The sequence below is a fragment of the Misgurnus anguillicaudatus genome, chromosome 5 (genome assembly GCF_027580225.2).
Source record: "Misgurnus anguillicaudatus chromosome 5, ASM2758022v2, whole genome shotgun sequence".
Taxonomy (NCBI): Eukaryota; Metazoa; Chordata; class Actinopteri; order Cypriniformes; family Cobitidae; genus Misgurnus; species Misgurnus anguillicaudatus.
Window position 1 is genome coordinate 25,225,967 of NC_073341.2, and position 14,494 is coordinate 25,240,460.

Genomic DNA, 14,494 nt, shown 5'->3' on the forward strand with positions numbered 1-14,494 from the left:
CTATCAGTACAATCGCTATTGATACACAATGCCTTCACTGTGTAATTGCACGTGTGTGTATTTGTAGGTTCGTCTGGATGACCGCGTGCTACACACCGAGCGAGGCCTGTTGTTAAGGCGCGCCGTGCGAAGAGACAGTGGCGTGTATCAGTGTCATGCAATGGAACACGGATTTACCCAAACCCTCCTTGCGATCACGCTGGAGATTTTGCCTTCGAGTGGCTCCGCCCCTTCCGCTGTTAACCCCCGCAGCCCTGGCCACGGTCAGTCCACCAATCAAAAGCTGTGGTACCGGGACTTCATGCAATTGGTGGATCATCCCAACCTGAGCACGGTCGATCAGATCTGCGAGCAAGTTTGGTCCCGCAAGCACAGTCTATTGGGAAAGAGCGCTGCAGATCCGGCCAACGAGGCCCCGAGTCATGACCAACTAAACTCAAACCATAAAAAATGGAAGCACCTGAAGGAAGTAAGGAAAGGGCGAAATCGGAGAACGCACGATGGACGACCCGCTCCTCGATCTCCTCGGAGTGCAGGAGAGTAGCGAAAGGTGAGAGACTGAGAGACAAAGAGATAACAAAAAAATGAGAGATCACTGGAAATGGACCGATTCTTACGCAGCATCTCATTCAAGAAACACCTGTTTTGCTTCCTGTTACCCCTTCTGACATCATTCTACTTTATATACTCTGATGCCCTCATCTCTAGTCTAAAGACCCAATCTAGTGCCCCTTGACCCCAATCCTGCCTGTAGCTACTATTACTTCAGCTTCGGTTTACTGCTCTGTCAGCTCCCGATAATTACCCTGAAGCTCACAGTTCAGTTCAATATCAAGAAGACTTTGCCCATACCTGTTACTGGGAGACCTGAATACTAGAAAAATGCATGCATGCACTGCCTAGATCAGTAAACATGGTTTCTTGTAAACACACACATTCAAGTCTATGTGTTCTCAACCGGCTGTTGTGCAATGTGTGTTGTGTAGATTAGATCCTGCTCTTGCTTTCTCGGACACACCAGCACCTGATGATCATCATCAACCTTTATTCACTGCTTATAAACTTACAGAAAAGAAGAAAACAACAAACACCAAAACTGTACAGTTGTCATTTGGTAAAGCTGTAACTAGAGTATGTGTTTTTCATGCCACCTTGCAAACATAAAGAGGTTAGTGAGCTTTAAGGATTGTCATGGGGGTCTGCTAAGTTGTCAGGTGTTTGTTTTGTTTTTTTGATGATGTGTGTTGTATGAGACTGAGATGGACATACAGTACCATTTATACAGTGGCATTATAGATTATAAGGTCAGGGAAGACATCTACAAAGAGATTTCGTATCCTGCTGATCTCTAAACAGGCAAAATGGTCATTTGGTGTATTTGTGTGTGTTATTATACAAAAAGAGAGGTTTCCTGCTTTTTATACAATTGTACCATGTTTAAACAATTTAACTTCCTACTATTATTCCTTTTATTCACTGTTTAAAAGAATAAGTGTTCATATAACATTTCAGTGTGTGTACACATATGTTGGTAAATAATGGGTTAAAAAATGATCCCAGGTCATGATAACGAAAACTTCCTCTTCTTAGCTTTAATGAATATTTAATATATTTAACATGTCTTACAAATGGTCCATTTTTTCATGAAGTCTTTCTACTTTTTACAAATAACAGTATTGGATTTAAATGCATGTTTTCAGTACATATGTAATGCCAGGTTTCTTAATGGGAATATGGGTGCAAATTCAAAAATTCCAAAAATCTACATAATTGTAATCTAAATCATTTTAAGGCGTATTTGACCATGAGTACTTGACCATAGGCGGAGTCTCACGTTTGTGCTTGGGTGGCACCTACCGGCAAATAAGGGTACTGCAATACTTCTGAGGGAGAGTGCGCTCCGTCGTTTTTAAATATCGTTTAAATAAATTAAACTATTTTTGACTTTAGTTGCTTAGTCTAGCTGTTAAAATGTCAAGATTAGACAAAATATGATTTCTATTTTATTAATATGATCCGGAGGGGGGCAAACTTGCTGATATGGTGGTGCTCTGCAGCTTTGTTAAAGTAAGCACAGGTTATTTTTGGTTTCTGCCATGACGTCAGGAGGAGTTAATCTTGGCCTTGTAAAATAATCTAATCCAATTAATTTTTCAAAGAGATGTAAGAATGTTTTTGAGCGAAACTGGTAGTTATCATGTGGTAGTATTTATATCTGTTTTCAGAAAGTTTTGTTTAATATTTGCATGACTTGATACAATGGAAAGACCATGTTCTAATATCCTACAAGGTTATGGCGTTTTCATTGTATATTTATAAGCTAAGTGTTGTGGTAGTTTGTACTAAAGCTGACCTACATGTGTATGTCCATTTTGATAGAGGAGAATATGAGAACATGCTTGTGTGTATATTTTGAAATTCATTTTAATACATATTTAAAGCTCACTCCATATGGAAATCACCTTTTGCCAAATGAGTCTTCAGAAGAAAACTTGGAGGGATAGTTCACTTTGGAATGAAGGTTCTGTCATCGTTTGCTCATCCTCATGTTGTTCTGGACCTGTGTGAATTTCTTTTTCTGGTGAACACAGAAGAGGATGTTTTGGGAAGTGGTGGTGAACACACAGCAGATGGTGACTTGACTTCCATAGTAGGAAAAAAATATTTTGGATGTAATGTGATAAATAATGAAGAAAATATTTTGATAAATAATGGTAAGCACACAGTTGACGGTACCCATTAAATTCCATCATATTTTTTTATTCCTACTATGGACTTCAATGGTCGCTGTCTGCTGTGTGTTTACCATCATTTTGCAGGGTATCTTCTTTTGTGTTTATCAGAATAAAGAAATTATAAAGATACAGGTTTAGAACAACATGAAGATGAGTAAATGATGACAGAATTCCCTTTAAGACATCCAAAGCCCTTTCAACTGATCTCTTTATCTTTGTGACGCCTCTCAGTTTTTGAGTGCGAGAGCAGGTGTGTGTGTCTCATTGTGAGAGGGTCTGTGTGTGATATGTGTATATGGGGGAAAGAGTAACCCTGCGTCCCGATTATTAGATTTATAGTATGTCCCATCTCTTTCAAAGCATTCAAATGTCTATACTCTCCCATAACAAAAAACAGTACGTACTTTTAGGGCATAGGACATGGTAAGCGAATTGGGACGCAGGCTAAATTTCATTTTGTTGACAGGTCAAAGGTCTAAGGCCAAAGTTGACGTGAACACTGTATTTTTTCTGTTGATTTTTGCATCAGACTGTAATTAATTAACACAATAAAACATACAGTTATTTGAAAATTACTTCGCAGCATCGAATCATCGAAAGTTTAATTTTTTATATATTTTGTAAAGATTTTTTAAGGAACGTAAACATAAACAGCTTTTATTTGTAGTAGCACAATCTCAACACTCGAGTGCGCTGTTGTACAGTTTTTACAGCTTGAAATGATTGAATACTTTTACGTGTGTGGCTTGCGATATAGCAAAGATAAATTAGAGTAGACTTGTTGACAGACCTTTAACCTACAGTACAAAACTTCAAAGTTGGAGAAAAAGTATGATAATATATCATGATATAAGATATAGTTAGACTTTACTCAGATTATCAGTTTCAGCTATTATTCATTTTACACTTGCATTTGTCAGATGCATCAGTTTGTGTGGTCACTAGGGATTGAACCCATGACCTTTTGTGTTGCTAACCCAATGCTCTACAAATTAAGCTAAAGACATGTGCAGCTCTAATGAGTAGTATTCTGCTGTAACCTATACTTTAAAGGGACACTCCACTTTTTTGTAAATTTTCAAATTTTTCATCTCCCCTAGAGTTAAACATTTGATTTTTACCATTTTGGAATCCATTCAGCTGATCTCCGGGTCTGGCGCTAGCACTTTTAGCATAGCTTAACACAATCCATTAAATCTGATTAGACCATTAGCATCACGCTCAAAAATAACCAAAGAGTTTTGGTCTGAAATTGCTCACCTGCGCGCAAGCTCAAGATTATTTGTGATTTATAGATTTCACATCTGAAAGAAAGATTTTCTGTTTTCTGTGTGTACGGTTGTTTTATGAATCACACCTACGCATTTTTGATAAAATAATCATAATGTATGATGGTTTCTCCGCAGCATTTTATAAATGTGGCCCCTGGCCTTTGAAAAACAACATTTAGGTCTATAGCCCAATTTCCAGGGCCATGTCCCCACTTACTCTTCTGCTTCCACTGTGACACTTGTAATGATTGATGATGCTAATTAGGCCTAATTTACCTTTAATTAGGCTCCTTAACCTCTCGGACTCTCATTAGAGGTGTTGACTTAAGAAAACAGGGTCTCGGTGTCAACACCTCCTCTCACTTACTCTTTCATTTCTTCATATAGTTTCTTGCACTCATATTCATTCATTCATTTTCCTTACTGCCTTTCTCTGAGTCTAAGAGAGGAGGCTGAAAAAACAAAATGTGACATTATAAGTAAGAATAACAAATATGTTTGTACAAGTGGTAAAGAGAACACAACTCAGTTACATTATTTGAGAGGTTAACACTTAAATGGCCTTTAGCAATATGACATCAGCAAAAATTGCTCAAATTAGCACAGCAATAAGAGTACAATAGACAGGAAGATTCTAATGGCTTGAGTAACATTACTTTTAGACAAAGTATTGAAGGTTACTTTGTTTAAAACTGTGTTCATTGACAAGGCTAAAATAGACAAAGCTAGCGTGTTGGCTGTTAATTTACATGGTATGGCATTTTGGGGTCCTGATGCAAACGTTTGAAACTAGGCTTCAAAGTGCAAATTTTTGAAAACGACACTGTTATTGTTTCTGTGTAAATATTAGAAATTAGGGATGCACCAATATATCGGGCGATGATGCTTGCTATGCTTCTCAATAAATTACGGTGAAATGCCGCTACATCCAAAAGCCAGCGGGCGCTCTCGTGCAGAAACTCAATATGCGCTGCAAATAAAGAACCAGACACACGCAGCTCCAGGAAAATGCTTCTTCATTTTCATGATAATAAAGAATATGTATAATGATTATGTTTGATAAGGTGTTGCTTTTTCAAATGCATGTTATAAACGACTCAAACCAACAGTGATTTCAGATCGATAAGGACTTACTGATCAAAAACTGTAGTACATGAAATAGCTGTGAATAAGATCGGCTCTACGATTCAGAATAATTATCGGCTACGTATTATTAATGTATATCGCCATTTATTGGTGCACCTCTATTAGAAATGTAAATCTGTGAAAACAGTGTGTGTTATGTGTTTAGTTTACAGGCTTCATCGAGTACTTAAAGGGATATTTAACCAAAAAATAAAAATTATGTCATCATTTTATCATCCTCATGTTTGTAACCATTGACTTACTTAGGAAAATGAATATTATGAAGTATTGTGATAAATGATAAAAAATATATTTTGATAATTGATGTAAGCGCACAGCTGATTGTAACCATTGACTTCCATAGTGGGAAAAACAAATACAATGGAATTCAATGGGTACCATCAACCATGTGCTTACCATCATTTATCAAAATATCTTATTTATCATTTATCACAATACTTCCATGATATTTTTTCCTACTATGGAAGTCAATGGTTACAATCAATCAGCTGTGTGCTTAAAAACCATACCAACAAACCAACCCATTTGTCCATCCAAACAATATTGCTTGACCTTTTACCGTCTTGATTTGATTGTTTGTATTTATCGCTCTGTAGAAGTATTTGTATGTGTGTCTTTACATGATACTGTAACATCGCCAGCTAACTGGCCTGGCACACGTATTACAGCGTTTTATTTAAAATACAGAATGGGCTATGGGAAACAGGATCAAGAGGATGCTAAAGCATGCTTGAGAATACTTGTAAGGATTTAAACCTATACTGAGTTGCCTGTAATGAGGTCCCTTGTCAATGTGACTCTGAGAGAACAGGTAATGTTTCACAGGTAATGTTTCCCTTCTGCTTTTCCATTTAAACATTAGCCTCTTGCGTCTACTTTCAGCATTATTATTTTTTTCTTGCACATCTGTGTGAAACTGAGTAAAGCGCTGTACGTGTATAGAAAAGGTAGTATTTGACTGAACCTTCAGGGTTTCTAAACAGGAAGGTAATCATTAGCGTTTGTGTCAATGTAAACAGTCCCAGGCCTCAGCTACATTTCACTGTTTACAGTAGTTACATACACTTCCCCAGGCTTTACTTAATCATGGCTAAATAATACTGATGTGACGTAAAAGAAAGGTTTTCATAATCTAAGAGTCTGTGAAACAGTTTTTGTTGGATTTACTGTACGGCCACATTAGAAAACTTTGCGTGACTTCCTTCCCTCCTAAAGTTGAAAAGAATAATAACAAAAAAACTGTGCTTCAATCGAATGAAAATATTTCGTTTTTTCTTTTACTTTATGGTACTGCCAACGTGAAATGATTCCCATGCATCCAAACGCTGCTTAATTCAGGTTATAGCGCAACCACATCAACCAGCTAACTATATTGCATTGAAATGGTCATGTCAGGTTTATGAATGACTTTGCTGATTTTTACAGCTGTTTTAGTGTGGTCTGTTCTCCAGAGCTATATATATTATAACACCAGCGTATGTTCTCAATGTCAGATTTTACACTGACTAATGACGCTACCATATACGACTTTACCTCGAAGTGTAATATTTTATATTAAACTCTGGAGAAAAAGAGCTCTAAAGTCTAAAATGATAAACCAGCACACAGTTAAACACAGAGGGATTTGGTTAAAAGAAACATCTGTAACATTAAATGCTCACACCCACCCCTGGTTTGCTGTTTTGGGCAGATTCATTCTCTCTCTGTGAAGCAGAAACTCATGAAACCTTCAGTGAAATGTTTTTATTTATGTATCACTAAACCAAACACAGGTTGGAGTTTCTGCATGCAAGAATCACTTAAATAACACATAAATATATCAGACAAAACATTGTTTTCTTATATTTTATCTACAGAGAAAGACCAGAACAACCATTATGTTTCAAACAGTGAATAATGATAGTGTTTATGTTAAAAAATACAGCACTACTTGACACGACTTTGAATGAATGCCTCTACACAGTCAAAAAAATATATTTTTTAAAGCTTCACGAATAACAGTTGAAAGTAAATAAAGAGCGGTTCTGCTGTACCCATTCACAATAACAAATTTTCAGTGCAACTATTCTGCAGTCATTCCAGTCAGGGCACAGACGTGTTGATTTAACAGAAAGGTTTTTAGAGAAAGCAGTCATTTCTTCCAGACTTTTATGACTATAAATAAATAAACAAACACAGTTCAAGTGGTGCAGGCGTTTTGAGTCTAAATAAAAGGGAGCAAATAACCTGGGTGGGAAAAAGTAGGAAATCGCAAGAAAGAGGAAGATTATTATTTCACATTAGTGCTACGAAAGCCTTTGAGTAGGCAGCTTAACAAAGAGTCCTAACCAGACACGTCATACATTTTTAGCAACAAGCACTTTGTCTATTGACACTAAACATCACAGCATTGTGCGACACAGCAGTCTGAGCCAATCATATTACTGTTTGGAGAAGGATCTGAGACCAGTTAGACTTTACTATGAGCAGGGTTTTCCAGCACAACACTGCGTGAATAAACACTAAGGGGCGGTTTCCAAAACAGGGCTTAAGCCTAGTCCCGACTAAAATGTATGTTTGAGTTGTCTTTATATATGAAGTGTTCAGATGCAAAATAAGCATCTAAATGCATTCTGTAAATAAGCATTTTTATCAGGCTCTAAAGTTTAGGTTTAGTAATTTCACTTTAATGACAATCAAAATCCTTCACAAATGTGACTTTAGCCATTTCATCGCTATTTAACAAATTTTACTCTCTTTCGCTGCAAAACCCTCTAAGTGCATGCATGCTTTTATTGGCAAAAACCTCTAAAGACGCAACTACACTCTAAAAATGTTGGGTTATTTCAATCCAGCATTAGGCCAAAAAGTGACAAACCAAGTCATTGAGTTAAAATTAACTCAGAAAATGTTTATATTTGACCCAACAATGGGTTAAAACTAGCCTGGACAAATTTAGATTTGCTCTGCAAGTAGTCTGGCAAAGAGGCCATTCAAGCCCATTTCTAATGCGGTCTTTACAAGATGACGACAGAGCAGCGACGGTGAAGCAGATTTTGTACATTACAAAGATGGATGCCACCGTGGAACATCACTCGTTCGAATCAGCTATCGCGTTCGTTTTAAGCGATTTAAACTTTTCCTTTTCGTTAAAACCCGAGCACAGAACATCACTCAAAGCCTTCATATCTAAAAAAATTTTTTATCGCTGTCTGGATCCGGCAAAAGTCTGATATAGCTCTGCATACATCGTCTCCTTCATCGCTGTGATTGGTTTTAGGTCTACACTTTACCAGACCATAACTCAGTTACTACCCAGGACACAAGTTTAAACGTGATCCATGGTCATTTCCCAATCCCACACTATCTCTCTCCAGTCACTCTTTCCTGTGCTTTCCGAATATACGTAAAAGGCTCAAAAATTCAGTCAATATCCTAATATTTGGTAAACTCCCTTTAATTGGATAAAAAACATGACGATTGAAATCCATTAATTATTAAATTATTCTTTTGTGCACTTTGCCAAAATGGATTTTTGCCAACAAACAGGTATTTCTGAATGGTCTGAGGCTGGCAATAATGGATTTAAAGCAAAGTATTTGATGAGCATACAATACATGCCGAGAGTATTTGGTATATAGAAATGGCACCTCCGTCAAAAATGAGATAATGATATTAACCAGTGTCATTGTTTCGACAAGATGTATACCAGTAATGTTTTTATTTAAAGATATTTTTACTTAAATGTTGTAATATATTTAGGGCCTAATCCTGGCTTAATCTAAACCCTGTCCAGGAAACCTCCCCTAAAAGATCACTTAAATTGCTTGAAGCTTTAGTGCACCACGTCTGATTAGAATGCATGTTATCAATGACTGATTCACAAATCCTGGTCAGTTCTGTTTGCATGTTAAAAAGCTTTATATATAACCTGCAAAAAATGAAGCCTGTACAAAGTTGAACAAAATCAGGATTTCCCCTAAAAAGCTTTTCGGTTCTGTTGAAGTCCCAACGGTCGTCAGTCTATGATTAAGTTAGCAGAAAAGTCTTAATTTCTTAAAAATATAATTTCCTTTAAGCTTAACGGACTGGCAAACCCAGCTTTGCTACAGTATGCAGTATGCACTGTCACTCAGATCAACATTAAGAAAAATGTTGCCCAGTTGTATCACAGCCAGATGCGTTCTGAATGAATGTGTGTTTTTTGGCAACTGTTATTGCAATGGCAGCTCTCCAATCTACTGCTAAAGCCAATTCGCACTTCCTGCATACCCTCATTTGTTCCAGAAAAAGTTTTGCAGCTGCTAAATGCTTAAGTGAGACATTACCAACTTTAGCCACGGTCTGCTGTGAGGTGATGAGGTGTTGTTGCCATGGTCACAGCATCAGTCGCAGAACTCCCTTATCAACCCAAACAACAGTTGGACACGCTACACCTATAATATTCATAAATAAAATCACCATGAACAAAAAATATGTGTTTGTGTCAGTCAGCCAAAGTTAATGGCTGTGTGCTGCTATGTAAAAGTCCACTTTCCATTGAAAGTCCATATTTAAAAGTCTTTAGTTTACTCTGCCGTGCGGAGATCCCGTGGAGATCGGATTCGCTCCCCAGCACTCTTTTGGATCCGTGCTTTCTTCGCAGAGTCGTGCGCTTGCCGATATTTGTCCATCATGCTCTTGTGTTTCCTTCTCAGCTTTTCATTACACCAAACACGCTCGCAGTACTGCTCCACCTGCGGTAGGTTCGAAGGACCAATCAGCTGCAAGACGTCCTTAAACCACGCTCTCGCTGGGGTACGATTAGCAGACATGTGGCCGGGGCACGGTGACCACACTTTATATTTGCTGTCGTGTGATAGGAGGTTCGACAGGGTGTCGGCATGTAAAACATCCAACCAGAAGCGAGCGAGGGTTTGTGTAAATGCGTGTTCCCGAGATCGGCACACATAGATGCCTTCGTCGTGACGGAGCACGCGGCGAAACAACAAACCATCATCTGTCTTGGATATTCGTTCATCTAATACCACCTAAACAGAGAGAGAGAGAAAAAAGAGACATTATGTATACTCCTGTTTAACGTTTGTGTCATCAGAACAAAGATATTTATACTACAGGTTTGTAACAAAATGAGGGTGAGTAAATGACAGTATTTTTATTTTTGTGTGAACTATCCCTTTAAAGTGTGCTTATGCTTTTCATCCGTAGTTTGATATTTATCTAATGACGTTCATACAATTTTAAACAACAGCCATATGTGTTGTCTCTCACCTCCTCTATGTGGTCATCTCTCTGAATGTGCCAGGTGACGGTGGCCTGTGGTGATCGGGGGACACACTCCAAAAATGTGCTGTTGTTTTCAGTGCCATAAACAACCTGTTCTTCAGTCATGTCCAGATCCTCCACTACAGAATACACACGACTGTTAATACAGACACTTTAAACAACTACGTTCAAAGGAAAGAAAGAGGCATAAATATGCTTATGTTATCCATTGACTTTTTTTGTGTTTTGTCCTGCGTCTATTAATGGAAAGCTGCTTTGAAACTATTAAATAATTGTGAAAAGCGCTATAAATACAATTGAATTGAATTGAATATACACTGCAAAAAATGACCTTCTTAGTATTTTTGTCTTGTTTCAGTACAAATATCTAAGAATTATTAAATCAAGATGTATTTTCTTTATGACCAGTTAAAGGATTAGTCCATTTTAAAAAAAAAAATCAAGATATTTACTCACCACCATGTCATCCAAAATGTTAATGTCTTTCTCCGTTCGGTTTAACAGAAATTTTGTTTTTTGAGGAAAACATCCCAGGATTTTTCTCACCTTAATGGACTTAAATGGACCCCAACACTTAACAGTTTTGATGCAGTTTAAAAATGACTCTAAACGATCCAAAACGAGGCACATGGGTCTTATCTAGCGAAACAATTGTCATTTTTGGCAAGAAAAAAAACTTTGGCACTTTTAAACCACAACTTCTCTTCTCCTTCATTCGTAATTCCGTAATGCTGTGAAAAGGTCACGTGTTATATGAAACGCACACTTGCGGACCATTTTAAACAATAAACTGACACAAAGACATTAATTAGTATCATTCAACATACAACAACGTTGGAACGGTCCTCTTTCTCCACACTTGTAAACACTGGGGCATGTTTTGCATACGTCATCCGTGACCTTTTGACGTGATAACGTACTCTGTGAGGTCCCGCTGGCGTGTCACAGGACTGGAGGAAGACGAGAAGTTGTGGTTTAAAAGTGACCTTTGTCACTTGACCGTTTAGAGTCCTTTGAAACTCCAATTTTAAACTGCATTAAAACTGTTACGTGTTGGGGTCGGGTGTGCCTCATAAGCCTTGAAAAGTGAAGCCTCTGGCTCTTTGATCGCCCCCTGGTGATTGGCTGCAGTACAAGTCATAACCCCGCCCTCTCCATTCAAATGAATGGGACTTTGCTCTAAATAAAAAAAATATTTACACTTCCAATAAAAGTTTTCGAAAGATGGTTTTGGTCCTTTTAAGTAGTTGTTATCACGCTGATATATGTTCAAGTGTTCATTTTTGTGATAAGTTTCACTTTAGCTTGTAATTTGATGCTATAGAAAGTCGTTATGATTGGAGTGGTTGAATTGGCCGCGCGAGCGTTTGGCCGGAAGTTTGATACCGCGGCTCCGCCTCTGGCTTCACGGACGATTCCTTCTGCGCATGCCTTGGCTCCAAACTGACGTTTTTACGTAACATGGCGGCGACCGTGGTCGGACATTTTTGGACTCAATTCATTACAATGGTGAGAGGCAACGTCGCGTCGTCCATCTTTTTTTACAGTCTATGGTTGGGGTCCATTAAAATGAGAAAAATCCTGGAATATTTTCCTCAAAAAACAATTTCTTCTCAAATGAACAAAGAAACACATCAACATTTTGGATGACATGGTGGTGAGTAAATTATCTGGATTTTTTTAAGAAAATTGACTAATCCTTTAACTAATAAAATAAGTGTAGTTTTTAGAAAAGAAAAACATAATTTAAGTCAATTTGTGTTTAAAACAAGCAAAGGTAATTTGGTTATTTTGTTCATCAAGAAAATGCATCTGAATTTAAGAATTTTCAGATATTTGTATTGAAAACAAGACAAATTTGTTTTGTGATTTTCACAAAAGTTTCAAAAAATGCCTTCCAGAAAAAATTTCTTCTATAAATATATATCAAATCAAAGAAGAGACCCTCTGCTTTCAAACAAACAAACAAACAAACAAACAAAACAGGAAAAAAGTTTCATCCTATCTCCCATTTGTTCTCTTTTTATAACCTCTTAAATATGGGTAAGTTTCTTCAAAAATACCAAAATTTGAATGTCAATACTGTTCTCAGGGTCTCAATGGTCCCCAAAACTTTCCACGGTAATTCATCAGTGTTGACCAAAATTTTCAGTTGTACAGTAGAAACCTTCAATGTAAGTTGTCAGGTTTCATTGTTCCCAAACAAGCCTTATATAATATATAATAAAATATAAAATATAATATTCAGGAATCATTTGTCAGATTTTTAATTAAAGTATACTGGATTTTAAAGTGTCAATATTATAGTGGATTCCATAAGAAATCATACACAAGATCTTGGCATTACTAACTATATAAGCTACAGGGTTTTATAATTTATAATAAAACATTTTATGAAATTAAGATCATTTTCATCAGCTCTTTTTCATCATTTTTATCATTCTGTACCAAAACATTAGAATGATGGTGATATAAAGAAAATACATACAGCTGGACAGTAACAGCCCAGCTGTTTACATTTACTTAGGTATTCAGGTACATTATTCAAACACTGAAGCACTCTCCAGTTCCATATCTATACTCTCATTCTGTCTGAGAGATGGACAGTGATCAATCTGGTCATATCTCGTTCTTTCACATAGACAACACAGATAAAGGGCTTTGATATATTTTAGTCTCAGTAGATTTGCTCGAATGACTTGCTGCCCTTTAAACTTTATTAAACTGTGGTAAACGCTGATAATTTAACTATTTAGCTTTGCATCTTAATAAAATTGCTCTTCTGTATCACTTTAAAATCAATGAACGAGGTGGCTGCAGTAACATTACACTGATATTCGTGCACATCTCTTACCGCTGAGATTTTGGTCCATGCATTGCACCGCTGGGTTTGCGTGTTTGATGTCCTGTCTGCGGTATCTGCGTTTCGTGTTTGGCAGGTAGCGTGTGCATGATTGTCCGTCCCAAGCGCAGTAGGGATCTCGAGCCAAACAGCACTCGGCACAAGCTTTACCGTACATACTGCAGCGGTGCAGAGGCACCTGAACCACACCTGTATCTGATCCCACGAAGAGAGTTTGCTGGGAATGGAGAGGGAAATAATATGTTTCATTTACATATCAACACAAAACATTTTTATTTTGTCCATAAACAAATCACTTAAAGGGATAGTACATAATAAATTGTATGAGATTGATTGAGAATAAACTCACCCTCTTCACAGATATATCCATAGAGATTATGGGAGTGGGAACCTGCAAAGACGATATAAAAAAAATATACAAAAAATATTCATACATTATCACTATAGCGAAACGTTTGTTGATCCTTCATAATTAACACAACCTAAGCAAATACTCACAAACCTTGAACACTTGCAGTTCCTCTAGTGTAATTTCTTCAGCGTTGAGCAAGTTACCATTTCCCAATACGATAACCTTAAGCACCGTGCCAATATCTAATGAGGTCGAAGGTCACAGTTATTTAAACAGTCACTGAGGGTTACAAATACACTCAAGTGTTAAGTGAAGTTTCAAAACACACTCCCAAACTCACCAGTGCCAATGAACATGACATCATAGTATCCATCCTCAGCTTGCGTGCGGTCTACAGTGATTTGTGTGAGTTTGTACGGCGCACCCGTGCGGAGCAGAAGTGGCTGACGCTGTGAGGGGTAAACTGGACGCCACATTAGCGGGTGCGTCCGTGCGAACTGGAGTACTGCGTCCGGAAACTCCAGCGTGCTGCGGAAAGCACGGCCAGGCTGGGCTGTGATCTTACTGGGGCACTGAGAGATGGAAAGAAATGTGTCAAATGCATAAATATATAACCTTTGTGAGTATCATCTGCAATATTGCTATTAAGGTGTGTGTTCTCACACTCCTGGTCGTGGATAAGGGACCCGTCCTTCATAAGGTCCCCACTGATAATCCGGTCCCTCTTTATGAGCAAATGGCCCATTAAAAGCTTCACGGATGTCAGCCATACTATACACACACACAGCATAGCCCTGAAACACATTACTGGAGAGAGAGCATCTGCTGTTAAACTCCCTTATACGCATGAATGTGAGGTGTA

The 14,494-nt window shown here is 37.7% G+C and overlaps 2 protein-coding genes across 4 annotated transcripts in view; one reads left to right on the top strand and one right to left on the bottom strand.

Annotated features, from left to right (window-relative positions):
- Nucleotides 1-3,310, top strand: part of sema3b (sema domain, immunoglobulin domain (Ig), short basic domain, secreted, (semaphorin) 3B) — a 70,638-nt gene extending 67,328 nt beyond the window's left edge. For all 3 annotated transcript variants that reach the window (XM_073867790.1, XM_073867791.1, XM_073867789.1), the window contains one exon: nt 68-3,310. In XM_073867790.1, the coding sequence (XP_073723891.1) occupies nt 68-544 (477 nt within the window). In that variant the 3' untranslated portion in view covers nt 545-3,310. The remainder of the gene's footprint in view (nt 1-67) is intronic.
- Nucleotides 3,311-6,880: 3,570 nt separating this feature from the next.
- The window catches only part of sema3bl (sema domain, immunoglobulin domain (Ig), short basic domain, secreted, (semaphorin) 3bl), a 35,495-nt gene continuing 27,881 nt past the window's right edge, over nt 6,881-14,494 (bottom strand). The window contains exons 10-16 of the mRNA XM_073867798.1: nt 14,293-14,439; nt 13,973-14,202; nt 13,783-13,874; nt 13,630-13,671; nt 13,272-13,497; nt 10,403-10,536; nt 6,881-10,161 (exon numbers count right to left, since the gene is read on the bottom strand). Coding sequence (XP_073723899.1) covers nt 9,700-10,161; nt 10,403-10,536; nt 13,272-13,497; nt 13,630-13,671; nt 13,783-13,874; nt 13,973-14,202; nt 14,293-14,439 — 1,333 coding nt within the window. The 3' untranslated portion in view covers nt 6,881-9,699. The remainder of the gene's footprint in view (nt 10,162-10,402; nt 10,537-13,271; nt 13,498-13,629; nt 13,672-13,782; nt 13,875-13,972; nt 14,203-14,292; nt 14,440-14,494) is intronic.